This window comes from Pithys albifrons, chromosome 5 (genome assembly GCF_047495875.1).
Source record: "Pithys albifrons albifrons isolate INPA30051 chromosome 5, PitAlb_v1, whole genome shotgun sequence".
In the NCBI taxonomy this organism is placed as follows: domain Eukaryota; kingdom Metazoa; phylum Chordata; class Aves; order Passeriformes; family Thamnophilidae; genus Pithys; species Pithys albifrons.
Window position 1 is genome coordinate 63776507 of NC_092462.1, and position 21118 is coordinate 63797624.

Sequence of the window (21118 nt, forward strand, 5' to 3'; positions counted from 1 at the left end):
AACACATTTTCTTGACATTTTAACCCAGTTGGAAAGGTGTAAATAGATTAAATGTCATATTCATGAGCATAGAGACACTTCAGTAGACTTACTAGAATTTAATCCACTATTTGGCAACACATAGGGAAGCTGTTTAATAAATAGTTATGCCCATCAAACATGTGCAGCACTCACATAAGCAGGTGAATAAATTTCATTACATTCTATTACACATCTGTTTCTGTTTTAGACATTGAATGCTTTTGTACTATTCGGTGCTTCTTAGGTATAAAGCATCAACAAAATTGGCAGTGATAAATTTTTGAAGGATCTCTACATGGGGTCAAAAAGAATCAATATGATTTTAAAACATTTTAAAGAGAGCCAGGTATTTCTGCAGCTGTCCTGAGTTGTCTGTCTGCATGTCTGAATGTTAAAAAACACCCTCAAATACACTTAACAGAAAATAATGGCATTTCCGTAGAAAGGCAAATAATTTCCTTTCGCTTCTGTGTCTCTCCTTCATGTAAAGTTTAAAACACAAATACACGTTACAAGGCACACTCTACTACTCACTACTTGGACACTGAGCTCAAAGAAGACAGTTCCTCTCTCCGCATTTTACAGCCTGTACTGTACATGGACCCCGTTTGCCCTATGCATTTGAGAATGTATTCTGCCCAGGTGAGAACATGAGTCTAAAAGATTTTCAACTCTTTTTTTTGTTTTTTTAAAGTCTATATTCACATCAAGCTGATGGGATCCTTTTAGACTGAAAAAACAATATATGTGAACTCAGAATAAATTATAACACTGCTAAAAAAAGGATATGGCAGAAACAGAAGAAGGCTAAAAGTGAATAGATAGGACACATGCAAGAGACAGTACTATAGACATAAATCAGTATTTTGAAACAAAATGAGCGAAAATTTTCTTACAATGCAAAAATAAGGAAAATCTCCTTAAATTAAAAATCTCGTACTTAAACCCAATAACAACAGTGCACTCCACTAAGCATTTAGGAACCTACTACAAAATAGCACTGAGACAAGGAGATCAGTAGGATTCAAGCAAGAAGTGCAGCCATGCACTTATCCACAGCACTGATTTTGACAAAATTTTACTAACTGGGTCAGAAAGATATATTTTAAAAATTTTTAAAAAATCCCCAAAATATTAAACTCAAAAAATTCCGTATCTTCACAACAATAACCTCAACACTGCAGAAAAGTAAACATACTTCTGGACAAATGATACACACTTAGAAAGCGGATAGTAATGGGGGCAGAACAGCAAATCTTTCCACTTTGTATTTGGGGAGTTATGAGGAAACATGCATTATTTTTGTACATAGTATTACACCTACGAGATGAACAACACAAATTACAGGGTGCTTCATTATTCACTGTAACAAAACGCTTCCTTTTAGAAGTGCCAAGTGCCAGCTTCTTCATTACCACATCCCAACAGTCTTTGCTTACTGAGATTGATCCCACATTGTGTAAATCACTAAGAGTTCCTTCAGGGACTTCAAGGAAAACAGTAGCAGGACCAAAGCCTACGAGTAGAATACATTAACAAAACCAAAAATCAAATAACCAGCAAGACACACAGGCAACATGCAGTGAAGAAACATATGTGAGGCATAAGTGAAAGCTTTTATTGGTATATGAAAGCATTTTCATGAGCCTTTGCCACCATAACTCTCATGCTTCCTGTACTTAGCTGCCTTTTTTTGTCACCTCTTGCTGTGCACTGTCTAAGTTATAAGGTTCTGGTGGCATGTTCATTTTAATCAGCTATAAGGCATCATACACTGCTGGGACACTGAAGTGAATAAATAACATCAGGCCTTTCACTTTGAGAGGAAACAACCACATGCTCTTAGTTGTGATGTATGTTCCATTCACCCAAACAACAGACAGCCTCAAATCAATGCAGTCCTTCACTTCAAAGGTGAAATATTAAAAAATACATATATTTTAAAAGCTCCTTTGCATCATCCCAAAGCTTTTGACAGTCTCCAAATGCATAGGTTCACAAAACACCATGCCTAAAACCAAAACTGGCATGCTAGTTTGTCCTACTCACAGTCTGCCCGCCATACAGTTTGTGCTTTGCAGCAGCACTGAGCCCTATGTCTGGACTTCCATGGTGGAAATGGATGAAATCTTATTTCCCTTATTCCATTCCTTGCTATAATTCTTCATTATCTGCACAAAGGCTGCAAGTTCTGCCCCAGAATATGCTACGCCTGAAACAGTGTCAGATGATTTAGGGTGGGTTTGGCAGACAATGGTTTCTGAAGTTACATCAGCCTAGGCCTATGCAGTAATTTATGCACTGCTGAGATCTAATTAAGTCCATGTATTATTTCATACATATTTATTGCTAACTTTTCTTGTGGAATGATGTTACATGAAATGCATGATGCAATTCTGAAACTCACTAAAATCAGGAGATAGACACAATCTATCAAAACCCTAAAGAACACAGATATCTAACTTAGGGTGTCATCTATATCAGAACACTAATTCCTGGCATGAGAAAATTTAGGCAGGCAGTTCCTGTGAAACATTTTAATATTTTCTTTTAGTAGATACCAAAGAATTAAAATAGGTGACAAAGGGTAAATCAGTCCTGGAACAGGGCCTAAGCTTTCCAGTGTTTTGAGACTACAGCCAGAGGATTGATGACAGATCACTATCACCATGGCACCTGCCACTGCTTGGGAGAGCTGGGATGCCACATGGCATGGATATAACACTTATTGTTTTAATATAGTAGTTCTAAACATAAACGTTTTAAAGATATTTAAGGATATTGGTAGGACAACAAGAGGACAACAGAAGGTTGCTTTTACTACTCTGCTACATCCCTGCTGTATTCTGTTCTTTCATTAGTCTAGCAATTTTGTACAAGAACATTTATGTGGGGTTTTTTTAATATAAAGAAATCACGTACAGATAAGATTTCCAATAAAGCTCATCATTCATTCCTCCTCACTAGTCTCTTTATTACCCTCATTAATATTGCTTTTCTGTCTACGGACCTGCGCCTCCAAGTGCTTCCTCAATTTCTCTCACCTGAATAGGACCATGGGACTTATCTCAAGGGTAATATTAAGTATGTCCACGTATTTCCAGGATTTTTTTTGTATGCTCTGAGTCTCTGATTTGCAGAGTTTTGCCTTCAGCTTTATCTCTGACTGGAGCTTAAACTGTCCTTCTCTGGGTATCAACAAAATTTGCCTGGACTGGTGATAACACTTCAGCCTATTTAAGTGCATTCAGAGTGCTTGGTAGCAGAAGTTGTTATTAAAAGAAACTCTTGGGAATCTATACAGTTAAATTTTCACTAAAGCCCCAATACCTGCATAGCCCCCTAAATTTTATAGTTGCCTAAACACCATGCACATTAAAGAGAGATGTGTATTAAAGACTGTATCTTTAGGATGTCATAGTATCCTGCTCTGAAATGAAAATGAATAAACTCTAACTAAAAAACTACCCAGACAAAAAACTAACTACTAGCAGCGGGGAAAGATAATTTTTGTTTCCCTCTGTTTAAAGCAAAAAACAACAATAAGAAAAAAGAAAGCATACAAGAACAGGCATTTCACAACTCTTTAGCTAGATCTGGAATTTGAGAAATAAAGAAGTGTCAGCTGATGAATTACAAGCTTAATTACATCTGGGATAAGATTCTTTAGAACCCAGAGGAAAAACGATTTGCTGAATGTCAGCATGCTCAGATGCCCACCAGCGAGCAGTCCCTCCTCTATTCCAGGGTTTCACTGAAGACAACTTACATGTCAACCACAGTAGAAGAAACACAAACTAATGAAACTGTGTGTAAGCTGTAATTACACTGTCTCAGTGAATGGCACTTGGGGTATTGTGAACAGATTGTACATGTTACTTCACACAGGGCTTAATGAAGCATTCTCTGTTCTACAAACTTCACCCCTTGATTTAATTAACCTTCATACCTATACATGCACTACCTACCAATCATAAATGTTGGAAAACCCTTACATGGACTACAATGCTTTTGAGCTACATTAGAAAAGTAAGAGAGGTTTGGTTTGTATTCAGTTTGGCAGCTCAAAAGAGAACAGCAAGTAAATTGTAAGGTTCTTAGAAGATAAAAACTCACATGGCAAATTTTGCCCTAAATCAGCTCTCCTAAACATAACATGTAATCCTTTAAATGAAATTGCAATGAAGCACAATCGATTCATTCAAAACAATAAAAACGGACTAAGATTTTACTAGAAGAGAAATAAATATGAAATAATTTAGGAGGGCCTGCCTTACAGAAGATTTTTAGATGTTAAAACATGTTTTGTTTTGCAGAACAAATTAGATGTCTAACTTACATGTTAGGCTTGTAGGCATGGATTTGCACAATACAAATGTTTAAACTCTGTAATTTTCAACAACACTTAAAAATGGAAAGAACACTTATTGTTGTCTCAAATGTAAAAATCATCATCTCACAGATCATAGCAGTTAATTTTTTACAAGTTTAGGACAGAGCAGGCTGCTTACAGCCACCCTGTATGCCTCCTGTTAGCCTTCATAGCATCTTCATGTTTCCCAGTACCATTCCATAATTTCCTCCTGTAGGAGTATAAATTCCTCCTCAGACTCCAGCACTCAAGGACAGACCTCCACCAATGCAAAGGGAAGCTCTGTCTGCTCTCCTGGTGGAAACAAACTGAAGAGGCAGACAAACAGTAAACCCTCATTTCACAGTTCTCTGCTGATGAAGGCTGCCCCTGTGCTTTGGAGGAACACAGCAAAAGAACTGCACCTCAGCAAGGCAACCCAGTGGCACAGGAGCTACCGGAGCTGCTCCTGGCAGGCAGGAACAGGAGCAGGGCCAGCTGAAGTTCCTTCATGAAGACTTAGTAGCTGTGTAAACAACAAACCAAATTTACACACTTTCCCTGCTTCCCTTCCCCCAGGATTAAAGTTTGTATAAGATACTTAGCATTTTACTTCATTAAAAAAATCAAACTGAAATTACCTAATGCACAGATTAGAAAAACACTCAGGATTGATTTACAGGCTGCATTGGAGAAATACTAGTAAAATCTACACAACAACAAAGAGCAAGTGAAAGCTGCAGAGATAATTTATGTGAATCTCAAAAGTAATTTTAACAGTACCTCTCATAAAAAATTAATCTGTTAAAGTTAGCAAGCATGACACAGAGGAGGAGAACCAGTGGACTGGATAGAAGTTGGCTGAGGGATGAAAGCGAAAGTTTGCCAGGCACAGAAAATGAGGACTCTGCTTGCATTTTAAAATATTTCATCCAGCTCTAAAGACTTACATTACATGTAAAAAGTACAAAGACCTCCCTACAAGCCTATGAAGCAACACGATGGTTGCTTGAAAAAGAACAAAACAAAACCCACATAGAATAAAGCAGAAAAAAAAATTAACAAAATGCAACAGCATTTATGGTTACATTTGTCACTCCAGAAGAGAGATTTCAAGGAGGGAGCAGAAACCTGTGTAATAGAGGCTATAAAGCAGGATTTTAAATTAACTGAGAATTCAGCCAACCTTGACAACTTAAACAGAAGGTACCAGATCTGTCCTTTTCCCTCACTGGAGCTGTGCTATTCAGTTCGCATGACAATCTCAACCAATGTCAATGTCATTTTGGCATAAAGGATAATAATAATTGTATTTATGATATATCCCTTCAAGGCAGCACATGAGATCACTCAAGCAAGTTAAAATATGCCATAATATATGAAAATACTTAATATATTTTAAACCTCCACTTACTATTTTTCACTTCAGTAGAAAATTTGCAGCTACTGTAAATCAATACAGTGTTTTGCCTCATCCCATTTTATTGAATAACTAAATAAACAAGTATGTTGCTCAATAATATAACAAGAGGAGTAGCGAAGCACACTTGCTTACCTCACTACACTGCTGCTAGGTACTGAAGGGCCAGCCTTCCCCTTTGTTATTCTGTCCCTAACTCAGTTCTTGGGGCCTGTCTGCCTGCATGAGAGCAACTTGAACTTCAAGATACCCAGACACAAAGAAAAACTGTAATGCCATGAAGTGCCACACTCTAGTGAGACCAGGGACACAGAGCATGACAGATGACAGTGCAAGTGGTGTTGAACAGTTGCAGAGAATTTGGTATGGGATGCGCTTCAAGCTGCTGTGGTGGGACTGCAGATCATACTATAGGCAGACTGCCCATCACTACCCAGGCTGGGGGTTCAGTGACAGCAGCGATGCCATAGGTCCCAGTCGGGCTGTGCCTCTCACCTAGCAGAATGCAAAACTGGAACCAGTGTCTTCAGACTTCCCTGGGCTAAGCCTGAAACTAAAGTTTCTCAGTTTCCAGAGTGCCTCAAAACAGGTAGGGTGCCCACCTACCTCCTGCCATTTTCTTCTCTTCTTTGACAGCATTACCAAACACTCACACCTCATCTCCACATAGAGCTCAGCATAAACTCTGAACAAATCTACAGCTCAGGATGCTCCACAGATACAGTCAGAATCTGAGTCTGTATTAACGAGAATAAAGTCAGAATTGGCTAATTTTAAGCCAAGGCACTTATGACTTAAGCACTCTGGGATCTTATGTTTCAAAACAGAAGCAGCGTCACAATTTTTTAGAAATGTGCCATTTGGTTAAAGCATTCCCATTCTTTGAGATTTAGACAGCCAGCACAGACCCCTTAACTGGGTACACACCAAAGAAAACTAAGAAGTAATACATTATGGAGGACTTTGCAATCCTGGAAGCCACACAACATCAGCTGATCTTTTGGGGACGTGTTCTTGCACTCTCTTACCCTCCTGGACACCTAACTCAAAAACTCCCCTCACACATGAAGCGAAGTTTGTGCAAAGGTCGCTGTGACCCAATGGGTAAGGCAAGGCTGCTGTCACTACCTTACACTCCAAGACTTGTCACCAGATGTTGACAACTGGAAGGGCAGCACGAGCATCCAGGCTGCCATGGCAGGGACCTGGCTGTGTGGCAGAGTTCGCCACAGTATCCTTCACTGCTGTAGTCCGTACACTGACACAACTATGAATAGTCCTGGAAGAGCTAAAAATCAAGGAAATAGTCAAAACATGGTGAAAAGCATTCTTGTTCAAACAGTTATTTGCAGCACTGAGAAAGTAGCTATAGCTTTTATAAACATCAGCATGAAGATGTAGTTTCATTAGGGTGATCACTTCAAGTGCCTGAAGTTCCTATCTTGGCTGGAAAGGTGATAGCATAATACATAGGGTAAAATCTCAATTTATAAGAATTTTGAACTGAGCGGGTAGAGAATTAAGTTCATGGCAATTTTAACACCCTCAGATTCTGGTAACTGCAAGGAGCTGTCCTGGGCAGCACATGGGGTTTGTTAATGTAAAGGCTGGGTAAATTTTAACAGTGAGGACAGTGGCCTCTCCTTCTTGCAAAGCAAAACTGTAGATGAACAACATGCCAGAATTTATGTACCCCTGAGAACACCATGGTCTTCTGGGTTTATAATCAGACTGCTCTTCAAAGTCCAAAGCTGCAAACTAATTTATGGCCTCAGCTCACTTGTACTTGCTACTATAGCAAAACTTAAAGCCAATGCAGCTGATCCCTGGCTTCACAGTAAGGGTTTTTCACAGCCCTAACTAAAAAGCCTTTTTTCCCCCTTGCTGGTACTATTATAGATCTTACTCAATAATTAAACCTAGGTTCCCTCTTCTTGCTGTTGTTGACAACAATCATGGGTGATAAAAACAACAGGTGTTTTGTTTTTCCTGGGACTCTAAAAATTAGGGGTTGGTGAATGAAGGAGTCCTCTATTTGCTTGAGTACCATCAAAATAAATAAACCTTGATCTGCTAAAGCCAAATCTGTATTATATGCATTGCTTCAGAGTGCAACTGACTGGAACCATTTTTACTCTGGTCTGCAATTTGAGAGTACAGCACAGAGCAGAATAAAGCCATAGACTTGGAAAAGCTATTTATAGTGCACATGCCCCACGGAGATATAGCTAATAACTAATTCATTTCACATCACACATTTGAATGCAATATGAAAAGTTCCCAGTTTCTTATCAGCACAGGAGAAAAGACCCCACTGTGGCTTTCTTTAAAATAATTAAGGATTCTTTACCAAAACATTTTAATCAAACTAAGTCTCCACAGCAGTATTTTCTTTCCCTGCCTTGTATCTCATTCCTGAGGAGGTCCATACGTATTAAGTTTTGATAAAAGCGTTTCACAACACAGCGGTTTCCCAGGCTATTAAGAATGCTGCTCATTTTCCCAGATAACACATTTTTTATAGAATACTTTTCTACAAGCTGGATTAAAATCCAATATATTACTGGTCATAATGGTAGGAAAGAAATAGGAAAATCTGCTAAAGAATTTGGTGAGCAATGCAACTGTAATACCTGCATATGATACGTTTTGGGTTTGGTTAATTTTTTGTTGTAAGGAAAACAGATCAGCTAAGTATTATTCCATAAACTGCTGAGTATTTTATTACAAATAATTAAAAACCAAATAACAGATAAGGAAGATACAGATTTGCAGCACTTGAAAGACATCAGTAAGCACGCTGAGCTCCCGCTCTGCTGCAACTGCAGCAGATACAAAGCAGCAAGCTGGCACAATGCTCAGTGCAATGACAGCCTTCTCATTTCTCCATATCAACAATTTTTGTTTTCTTTTGCTTTCCTTCCACATGCTGACAGCAGGTGTTACAACAGCTTGACTCAAGGAGAGTGTCCTAAGAACAGTGTGGTTTCAGCCAATACTGGTGCCAAGGCAGCATCATAACAAGCCGGTAGGGGAGGCTGCGAGGAGCCCCAGCTGGTTCTCCATGGGAGCTGCTACTGCCATGGGACTCTGCTAACTGGAACAGAAGAGTAAGGGCCCTTGTGAACAAAAAAGAATTTAAAAGTCTGAAAAAAACCACCATCGCCATAGACTATCCTCTGGCTCCAAGACTTAGAAAACAATGACCCACGCACTATTTAACCTGGACCTTCTGTTACTTCTTTACTAAAAGGCAAGTTTTTGTTAATGGGATTGACGCTTAAATTGGAGGTAACTGCTACATGGAACAACCTGAATGAACTCCACCAATCTGTAATTCCATGCCCCTAGGGCCTCTAGTTTTTACTGACTAGCATGACAACATTCTAATTTTACTTTTACCGCAGCATGAAAATTATTTAGAATATGTTGAACATAAACTATAACTGATATTGTGAGCTTACACCTAAATAAACATATTCTGAATCTCAAATTTAACAGAAAGAATGCAGATCTCCTTCAATAATCCTCTTAGAGCTTGGGGGTTTTCCCCTTCAGCAGACTCTTCTGACAAGATTAGGAAGCACACCTCAGTGACCTCTGAACATCCATTTCCAGAAACAGACCTTTTACAGAGTATAAAAGGATACACTACTTTGTTTGTGTGCATGGATGTTATTTAGGAAATGGAGAGAAATCAACCTGAGGTTTGCTCAGTTTCAGGTTGAGGGAAGGCCTCTCATTTGTTTTAGGGTTTTGTTTTTCTTCTTTATGCTGTTCCCACTTTTGTTGTTTGTTTCATTTCATTATATTTATTACATGTTTATTGACCACGTGCTTTAGTCTGAAGCACTGTACTATTCAAAAAATAAATATGTCCCCACTGTGGAGCAATTGAGCAACAATATATTAACTACTAAGATTATTAAAGTCAGCTATCTAAATGATACTGGCAAATAGTAGATAACAAAAAGTTGCAAAGTGTAGTTATACCAGGGCTTAAAAATAACTACTATGCAAAACAGTTCACTTTTTCAGATTTCGTTCTGAGCTAGAGCGTGTCCACATTGTGTACATGCTACACAAGAACATGCAAAGACTCTACACAACTTCTGAAGACAGCAATTAGTGCGGCTGCTCAGATTTCCAAATATATTAAGATAAGGGTACAACATCAGCTATTGAAAGTGAGTGCTGCTTTTTAATTTTTGCTCACACAGTATTTAAAACTTTCAAGAGCAAATGTGATACCTCATCATAATATTAACTCTTCAATCATGACTTCTCCCATCAACTAAGTAGCAGATAACCTTCTTTATGCTAATATTTAAAATAATCTTTATTGCTTGATTCCCTGATGTAAACTCGATAATGGCTTCATTACATAAATACATGAAATAAAACCCAAACACAAAAATAACTAATGCTATATTGGATACAAGCTTTTCTGTGTTTTCTTCAAAGGTGACAATTCTCTATTTTCCCAAGAAAACTATTTCACTTTTAACTTTTATAACAAAAGGAAAGTGCAATGCATGTAAGTGGCCAGAAATGTAAATCCATTAATTATCAAACTTGTCCATTTTAATGGCACAAAAATAGCACTGCATAATCAAAAACATGTGAGAGCACATTAGGTTTTTGGAATCTTTGAATATACAGTATGACACTGCTTGAGTCAGCACCATCTCCGTAACAAGAAAAGTGAAAATGCCTTTTGCAAGAGCAGGAAGAGCCAAGGCTAGGAAGCGATCTCCTCCTGAGGTGCCCTGGAAGGGAGCATGGTTACTGATCATCCTGTCTCTCGATGATGCACCAATACAGGATGCAGATGTGCCAGTACATCACCTTGGCAGGAGCAGCTGGACCAGCACGAAATAGCAGTGCAGTGAGCAAGTGCTCAGTGATGCTACAGTGCTGAGCACACACAAAGTTCCCATCAGTTTGCTGCGGCTGAAGAACCAACATTTCAGCTGCTATCCATGTTTGTGGTGTTTTCAGATGAGAGTGCAGGGAGACAACAAAAGCAAACACCATGGAACACCATCATACTCACTCCTCATATAGAGAAGGACAGAGTAACAAGAAAAAGACTTCTTTCTCCTTTACATTGTAAGGTCTATCTCAGTGTCTACTTACTACATTACCACAACCAGTCCCCTCCCAAACCAGCTTAGAGATTTCTTCTACTGAACATTTAAAATCTTCATACTCTCCTACTTGCTTTCCATGATATTCATCGTCAGCACTTTGTGCTTAAGAGTTGGAGCTAATAACATGATCTGGATATCATCATGTTCTAACTCCAGCTAGATTCTATCTGGAACATCTTGAGTTTCATTTTAAAAGGTTTAGTTATATATAAAGACCTTTCAAATAAAGGGAAAGCTCTCAAAAACAGTGATACACAAAACTCATTTGCTGCTACCATTTTCCAACATACCTTCCTATATATTAATTAATTCACCAAGTGACTACTAAGCTAAAGTAAGATCAGTTTGTGATTATAATGCTCAATGCAAAAGCAGATGACAAAAAACATGAACAGATTTCCGACTTTTCATTACCTGACTTCATTAAACACGTTTTTTCTTTATTTAACATTAGAAGTGTCTGTGGGTCTCAGGTACTTCTAAATTCTGCAGATAGCGACTATTAAATCCTTTTCATTTTTAGCTGGACTTTAAAACCATCTTCAGCATTTTACTACTGTTGTAGTACTATCTATGCTCACAGAAATGTGTCATGCTCTAGCCTTGTTGCAATGTGGGGTTATGGCAAGCCTAAGCCATCCCTTCTCTCATTTATCAGGGGGTGAAGGGTCCACATCCTGCACTTCCACAGCAGGCATATGCCAAAGCATATGGTTAGATTTGATTTTCCTTGCCAGCTCCCAGATATTTCCAATGTAGTGTTCACTTTTTCTCTTGAGAAGGAAACCTTCTCAAAGCCTTTCCTGTTCAGAAATTACTTTGTGGACAGCCAGAGATTTCTTAAGGATTGTAAATAAAGACAGAAACATGATATTTTATAATCTAAAATCACCATTAAACACCACCAGAATTTCAAAGAACAAAGAAAATGCATTTATCTCACCCACCTTCTAGTAGAAGGTGTCCCTGCCCCCAGCACAGGGATTGGAACGAGATGATCTTTAAGGTTCCTTCCAACCCAAACCATTCTATGATTCTATGTTTCAAATGCTTTGCCTTGCCCAGCTGCTGCATAGAAAGATTCACAACAGATATGAAGACTTATCAGTAAACCCTGGCAGAGGGCAAGAAAGGGAACGATTTGATACAGACCACTACAACCAGCGGCATGTCATTACAGACAGCATCACAACCCAGCAAAAAAAGGTCTATTCATCTTCCTGTTCCACTAATGACACACATAGAAAACTACCAAATCTGTTTGCCAAAGGTGTGACCCGTCAATTGAAAAAACAGACACATTCTTAAATTATTTCCCGTATTGTACAAATTAAACAGGAGAATTATGGGAACCTTCCATTAACCTCTCAGCAAGTACATATATTTTAGAACAATTACATTCAAAAGGAAAATCATCTATAGATTAATTTTGCAAGGCTGAACACCAGTGGTATTTACTCTCCAAATCTAATATTCTTTTGCCAGACAACAGAAAACAGATGCTATGTAGCAACTTCAAAGAAATATGTAACTCACAAATTGCATGTGACCCACAGATTCTCTGTTGTGGTCAGCTGGTGATTTAGTCTATGGCTGGTACAAGACATCACCTGGACATTCATCAGGGGCCGAACGTGCCAACCCGTCTGAGCCTGCAACCATTCCCTGCAGAACCCACTGCTCTCCCCAGTATTTAGTGCACTGGGGAAAAGCCACTGCAAGGGTTTCTCCCTGGGCACGCCACCAAAGTAAGGATTAACCTCAGCATTTGAAGGTGTAGGCAGCGAACAGCTGGAGCCCAGCATGTGGCACGAAGGAACCAAGAAGATACACGCAGAAAGCATTCCTCCCATCTTTGAGCAAAAGAAAAGACAGCTTTGAAGACTTCCAAGACAATATCTAAACCATGTAAAAATCAAAATTGTAATAGCCTTTGTTCAACTGGATTAATATTTAACCACTGTCATGCTCAGATAAGACAATTTTTAAAAACCTGCTTAATCCTTCTTAATTCTCAGATGTTATGGACCATCCAAGCACAGTAATATATCCTACTGGATACCAAAGTCTTTTAAAATATGAACCAACAGCACCATTCCAAAAACATCTTGAAACTGGGAACATTCTGTATTATGAAAGTTATGTCCCCTACAGTTCAGAGAAGACACAGGCAGGAGACAGAAGATTTTCCCATCTAAAACAAAAAAGCAAAGAGAAGTTCTGACCTCAGAAAGCAGCCAGTTGACACTGAGCTTGCTTGCTCATTCCAACAGCTAGCTGAGATACCAGAGCAGATATAAAGAAACCTAATTATTAACTATCATTTAGAATAGCACTTTATTGATCTATTTTTTCTTTTAATAACACAGCTCTTATTTTACAGTCAAAATCTACGCTTTGTTAGAATATAGTCTATTTTCAATTTTATGATTGCTGAGCATAAAATTAAAATGAAAGCATGTGTCAAAAAGGAGGTGGAGTTTTGGTTTAGGTTTTCCCTTTTTTTCTTTACCAAAGGTAGTAAACAACTACATACAGTTGAGCTGCCAACAGTCCCACTGTCTACCTGCCACTGAAGGCAAGCCTGTGATGCTCAGGAGAGGCTGTTTCCCACCAAGCTGCAGACTCATAAGGAGATGTCAACATCAAATGCCAGAGTCAGGCCAGAAGTCTCTTTTCAATTAAGTTTTTTTCAGAGTACTGATGAAAAGATAGTCCACAAGAATGGGGACAAATCGTACTGTCACAACTATCCAAAAAGCAACAGAATCAAGAGTGAAATGAGATCAAAAACGGTTAGTATGCATGACTGTACCTTGGTCTATCATTTGGAAGATATAATTTATCAGTGCAAGCAGTGCAGCTTGTCTACTATATTTAGGGCTAAACCCAGATGGATTCAGTCAAGGAAATCTGAGGATTCTAGATGCCACCAGAGTCGCCTTGCGCACAAGCTTCCTTATAGCTTTCCCTAAAAAACAAAGAAATTCAAGACAAAAATGGTGAAAACTTTCCTCATCTAAGGATAATGTTTCAAGCAGGAACAAAACTGCTGACCCTGTAAGCAAGCAAGCACCTTGTTCTCCCAATCACTTTCAGTAACAGAAAAATACTTGCTCTGTGGGCATTCCCAGACTTACAGCAGTGTAAGTCACAAGCTACAGCCCAGGTATTTCCAGCTCCTGTATTCACTTACATCAGTGTAATTAGCTAAGGCTCAAGAGAGTTTTCTCTCATATCCCTAATCCCAAAGAAGTAGATACTAACTTTAGAATTACCTGCCCTGATCTAAGTCTCTGAAATAATTAAGTACCTTGAAACCCATCATATATATGTAAAAGGGATTCAACTCAAATTAATCAATTTGCCTTCCATCAACAACAGTTCAACAGAATGCTTGCTGAAGCAGAGTTTGAAGAAGCATTAACTGTTTGAGTCAATAAAATTTAAAATGGAGCCCAGAAAATCAGTCTACAGGATCTAGAGAACAGGTGCTCTTTCCCTTTAAAAGTCAGGATCTTCCTAATGAAAAAGGCAAAAGTGATAAGGAAAAAAATAAATCACACAAACATACTCATTTCAGAGAAATAAACTGTATTTCTGTTATAAGAACAAAAGAAGATGAAATTAAGGAACCACATTTCATATTAATACTGGTATTCAAATCAAAGCAGCCCAAACTACCAGCCTTGTTCCGGGTCTGTATAGCATCAGAGAGAAAAAACTTCATGGATCCATGTAGAAATATATTCTTCATTTTAATTTGCATCTTTCACTTTTCAAAAGCCTTTCTTTTCTAGGAGTTACATAGGAAAGAAAATACATGCAAGCACTGAATACGAAAAAGGAAAATCTGTTATATGTTCCAGGATGATTTCAATGCTTATTTACACATGCTTACATTTAAATTTGCAGAGCTTTGAAATTCAGAAATATGAAGTGCTGTATCAAAGCAGGTTTTTTATTAAGGTATTTGTCATTGTGCAAATCTAGTCCAGACAGTAGAAATCCATTCCAATTAGTTACTCAGGTCTGTATTTGTGCATCACACTTTCTCATGAGGGAGTTTTGTTTCTACGTATACTTGCACTATTTAAAGCAGAATGTTTAATAAATAGTGAATCTGAATCAAGACCACAGTATTCTTCTCCTGGAAATGGGGCAAGTTCTCTGGGTATGTAGACCATCATATCTCTATTACATAATTTCCAAAAGCAGTGGAGGCACAACATTACACCAGCAGGGGATTGGTATATATCACTACTTGCAAAGGTTCAGTCTAAGCAGTGAAGAACTATCAGTATCTGTATGTAACACGTAAATGGTAAATACAGTGACATGTAGCAAGCCATGCCTTTGAACAACTGATCAGTGTAGAGAGTACTCTTTATATAACCAAATTTATGTACACTTCCCATCCTTACATTGCAAGGATGTAAGTTTCTTAAAAAGGCAGAGCTCTGCTAAATGAAATCCATTCCTTATCACTTGCCTCGCAATCTGGGTGGCAAGTAGACATGAGCATTAGTAACCAAGGGTAATTTCTAGGTGAAGTCATATAGATATGAACAGATACTTGAGATGTGACCCAAAAACTACTGAAGTTAATGTCCTGTATAAATGTTCTTGAAAAGCGATTAAAATGCAAGGGCCACTGCAGAACATGCTTTCGAGAGCTTGAATACTCTTGTCTGCTTTCTGCCTTAACAATTTTAGACGGTCAACACTTTTTAAATGATATAATCAATGACTCTGTGCTCGAAACCTCACAAAAGCATTTCTTTTCAGCAAGCAACTGGGACAAGTCACATTTTCATCATTTCACTCGGAGCCATTAGTTGAGGTTGTCCATATTTATGTTTCAAACCACCATCCCTTAATAAACTCACCGTATCCCCCATCAGTGAGTGAAAATCCCGATCAAGGACAATAATTGTCACTTAAATACTGGCAATGTGCTTATGGACATTATGATTTCATAATTACCTTCAGGACATCTTCCACAGTATTTTAATATCCACAATGGTTATAAATTAGAATTACTTTTCACAAGTGCTCTCCATACATTTTAAATGCATGCCACCAAAAGGCCATGCCCAAGAAGAACAAATTCCCATTCTTTGCTCTCCCTCCCGTATTTACAAATTTATTTATAGTGGAAAAATCAATAGAAAATATCCCATATTTGTTATAATGCAAAACTATCTGTCATACTCTAATGCTATAATACCATGATGACTGTTGGTCATTTGTGCATTATCTGGCAACTTACTATATAGTTCTTCTTTAAAATAAGTTAAAGAACACTAATAAACAACAAAAAGCTCATCTAACAATAAAATGTTTAAGTGAAAACATTGGAAGATAAAACATCAGTGAGTGGTGTCACTAAAACTGCACTTGTAAAGAGGGCATTCTTAAAATCCATATATGTTTTCTATGTACTCACAGATCAGTGGCAACAAACAAATTTGAAATGCCACATGTATTAAATTCAGCCATCCAAACCCATAAACTCCAAAAATATTTCTTAATCTAGCCAGATTTTTCTAGGGTTTTCATTTCATTGAAAAGCCTGGGAATTTGTCCCAGGAGTATATGTTTAAAGCACAGATATGACATAAATAAAAATTAATGATTAACCTAAAAAAGACTTTAGTCTGTTTAGCTAAACAGTCAGTGGGGAACACTCCATCTACTTATCAAGGTACAGGAACCCCAGTGCAATAAAGTAAGACTTCCTCCTTATTATAAGTAAGGAAGAGTTTTACTCTTCCTTTTAGTTTGCTATGACATGTCTCGGTTTTGCTCTGCTGGTTTTTTGTTTATTTGGTGGGTTTTTTCTTGGTACTACCTTGGCAGGTGGATTTTTCATTCTGTTTGATGAGCTGATGCACATTTCCATCTTGATCGCTTGTGAAGTCACGTACCACGTGTTCAGGACCTGTATTTCCTGAACATCACAGCTGACTGCTTTACCATGCTGGTGGCATGTATGCAGCACACTGAGGTTTACCTGGATGTCCAGTAACAATGAGGAATTCAAACACTGAAATTGAGCTATTTAAGAAGGTGGAAAAGCTCTCTACCAGCACCACCTAAAGCCTCTCTCTTCATCACTTAGCTACTTTTAGGCAAACCCCTGATAACCAAGAGATGGTTTTGTTCATAGTAAGAGCAGAGATGCCATTATTCACTGCCAGCATTATTACCTGCATACAGAAGAAGAAGGGGCAGCACATAAGGCTCAGGGACAGCAAACAAATGCTCTCATGACACTTCTGTAAACAACAAGCAAAGGCTTCTTCAGAAGATCCTGCTATCCAAAGGGAAAGGACTGTGCCACTGTATTGTACAGAGCACTCAGACAAAAAGCAATCCTAGAGGAAATCTTTACTTTTTTTGTCTAGTTATTTCCATATTCAAATACAAGCTTCCACATATGTATTGTTATCAAGTGTACTAGACTTTGATGGACTTTTAGTATGTAGTACTGTCTTCTACAAGAATAATTTCTAAATAAAGTTGATTTTTTGTTAGAGTCATGAGGTCAGCAGTAAGTTGCTTTGTATAAAAGAAGATCTGTCTTTTATTTGCCCTGCTGATACAATCGCAGGCTGGGTGAGTAGAAGAACAACTTCATCTAGCAGAATATATCTCTCTATCTTGTCTTTCTTTTATCCTTGTATCACTGCATCTACACATCAGCACCATTAGAAGTTTGAAACCCTTCTATATTATCCAGCAGTCTACAGAGCTACAAGTGAAAACACCAGGCCAAAAGCAGGTCTGGCATACTACCAAACAACACAACCAAACCACAAAAATTGCTTAACCTCTCCCCAGTCTCTTCCCTGTAATACCTTTTGGGCAGCAATGAATCTTTGGGTTCTTATTAATATACAGTTCAAAGAAAGAGGAAAAACGTGCGCTATGGTATTGATTCCATGGATGTACATAGACATAGCAGACTGTGAAAACAAACAGGAAGCAAAGTAATAATAGAGATGGACCCTCAGTGTTAATTAATAATCATATCACTCCATAACTAAAAGGATTAAAAGCTTCTAAAGAAACATCTCTAAATATACTTAACACTACATTGCCCAATTTAGTGATCACTTCTAGGAACATATCAAATTAGTCAACATATTCATAATAAAAACCAATCACTTAAGGAAAAAGCCTCTAAGAATTCAATTCCATCAGGCCTATAAGGAATACATTTGGAAGAGCCTATGGCTCTTCAATTACAGTAAGAGTCTGTGTTGAGTTTATAGGACAAGGTTTTGGCAGAAGATGGGCTTTGTGAGAAGAGACCAGAAGCTGTCCCAACGTGGACAGAGCCAGTCCCAAGGCAGACCCAGCAAGGATCCATCCATACTGGAGCAGTGGAGAATACCCCATGTTGGAAAAGTTTGTGAACTTTTGTGAACAGGACTGTCCCTCAGTGGGACCTCATGCTGGAGAACGGGAAGAGCATGAGGAGAAGCAGCAGCACAGACAAAGTGTTATGTACTAACTCATTCCCGAATCCCCCTGCGCTGCTCAGGTGTGGCAGGAGGTGGTAGAAAAGTTAGGACGGAAGGAGTGAAGCTGAGTCAGGGAAGAAAGGGGATGAATGGAAGGTGGGTTTAGTTTTCAATTTTTTTTGTCACTAACCTGTCATATTTTTAATTAGGAATAAAATAATCTTTCTCAAGTATGTTTTGCTTGTGACAGTAACTGGTGAGTGATGACCCGTCTGCTTGTTCTTTCATCATAGTTTCTTGTCCTGCTGAAGTGGGGCAGTGAGAGCAGCTTGGTGGGCTCCTGGCAGATGCTCAAGGTGACCTCACCCTGGAGTTCCTGCATTTGAGAAAAGCACAAATTGCTCCCAGGCAACTGAAGCTACGAAGTCTGCTCAGAAGCAGAGGTACCCACCTGTTCTAGGTCAGCTGTAATAGGTCTTTACTGCACTACACAGAAAACAATCACAGTCCTGCCTCTTCTCAATCATGTTTGGGATGGCTATCATCTGGCAGCTCTATCTGCCTGCATAATAAGGACCCTGACTGAGCTTTGTTCCTCTTTGTGCATCGCATAAAAGGCATTCTGTATTTATAACAGTCTATATTTACACTATATATAGGATGTACACAGACTTTGTTCAACACTACTGAGAACTATGTACTGACTCAGAAAGTATGCATGCCCTTTATCTTCTGAAAGATACTTTATTTCAAAGTCACAATTTTATTTACATCACATTCAATAAAACTGTGACATCTGCTAATTTGTCTCCACAAACAGTAGATATTCAAAGTAGAAATAAGGAAAAGCAGGACAAAGAGAATACAAGAAACTTAGCAAAGCTGCATTCAAAGTTCTAGTTGCTCTTGATTTTAAAACACAGGTGTCTCCAACACTTCCCTTACTCAGATAAGAATGCTTGGTGGGCTGATCATCACAGAGTGCTTGTATGTATGTATGACGAAACTTCATGAATGCAGATTTGGGCAGGGCTCTCCCCACGTGGGTGTGCCCTTCCAGCCTGTGCAGTGGATTTTTTAGATGAGGCACAGCGTGCACAGAACTGGCCCCACCATTTAAGTCCGAAGGTCCATCTGCCACGGCCGAGCGAGCTTGGACAGTGACAGTGAAGTCCTTGGGACTGTCACAGCACCCGGTACTAACCAGGGCTGACCTTGCTGAGCATCCGAGATCTGACAGGATGGGATGGCAGGGAGGCATTGAACTGCCAGGGGACAGTCCCCACTGAGACTCAAACTCAGGTCCTTGAGATTCAGAGTCCAGAGTGCTCTCCATTACACCTCGGGACCACCCACCACAGAGTGCTTACTCTTACCCATTCCTCATACTTTCAAAATGGAATTTTATGGTTAGCTTGTTTTCAAAAACCTTTGATTTGTTTATAAAGGAATCTTCTTTTCACTTGAGCATCTATCCAGGAAGAGAATACAAAGAGAACATAATTTGTTTTCTGAAACAATGTGAAATGGTACTCTGTTGTTAGCGTTACTCATGCAAGCACACTTTGTCCATAAAACCACCACACATGGAGATGCTGACATGCTCCTGGAAGCAGGACCCTGTCATGTGCAAGACCAGACTTTGTTCTCATGCTAGTAGTTCTACTTCACTTATGTCAATGACAATATATTCTGTTCCCCAAGATCGTAAATTCTCCCTGAAGACCTTACAGTCTTATGGTAGAATTCCATGAAATGAGAGGAGGACAAGCCAGAAAAGATAGTTACCCATTCTGCACACTTAAATGCACACACTCACTCTTGCCTGTATAAATTAGAAAAATGTGGATCAAGGACAGTAACTTACTATAACAATAAAGGTCAGACCTCAAGGAGGGTTGGGCTACAACCTTGTCATTGACCTCAGCTCTGAAACAATTTTTCCATGCTTAAAGTGGCATGAAATACATGACAAAGCCGCAGTACCACAGGAGACATTCAGTGACTGAAACACACATGGTAATGCCAAAACAAGTGCTTGAGAGTAAGTCATAAAAATGGTTTCAGCTGTTCCAAAAGTTTAGGAGAGGGCAGCACAAATGCTCAGAGTGTCAAAGAGAATGCTGCTATTTGATTACCCTTCATTAACTTAGCAGAAAGGCATTATTTCATCATAAAACTTATATTGTTCTTATCACAAAAGTTATGGTGAAGAAATTACTATAACAAAATAATTATTTCATAAGACAAGATTATCAGGAATTTTGAAGGTAACTTGAACTACCTTTTTTTTTTGTTAAAACAAGTAAACTGTTTAAGAATATATATATCTGCATGCTAGCCAACTGATGAGTGCCTGGAAGTAACATATCCATGAGAAGGAAACTCAGTGGTGAGATCATGGAAACTGTTCCTACTACTAAACAGTACTGCTGATATATCTAGGGCCCAGGAAAACAATTACAGAAATATTAAACACAGAAGAGAGCATCTTAGCACAAGCACAGCACGTTCAGACAAAAAATAATCTGCCTGATTTACAGTCCAGTCACAGGAAAACATCTAAACCATTAAACAGATGTGCAGCACATTGAGTCTTATATTATTACAACCTTTTACCGTAGAACTTCATTCTTTCCCATAATATTTAGATTTCTGAGTTCAAAAGAGAGTAGACTTAGGCAGTTCAAGGTGTTCTGCA

General features: G+C 38.6%; 1 protein-coding gene across 4 annotated transcripts in view; it reads right to left on the reverse strand.

Moving 5' to 3' along the window:
• The window catches only part of PPP2R2C (protein phosphatase 2 regulatory subunit Bgamma), a 193924-nt gene that overhangs the window by 74448 nt on the left and 98358 nt on the right, over positions 1-21118 (reverse strand). The window contains exon 2 of one of the 4 annotated variants that reach the window (XM_071556840.1): positions 13761-13916. The exons of the other annotated variants lie outside the window; for them this stretch is intronic. Coding sequence (XP_071412941.1) covers positions 13761-13773 — 13 coding nt within the window. The 5' untranslated portion in view covers positions 13774-13916. The remainder of the gene's footprint in view (positions 1-13760; positions 13917-21118) is intronic. 4 annotated transcript variants of the gene reach the window in all.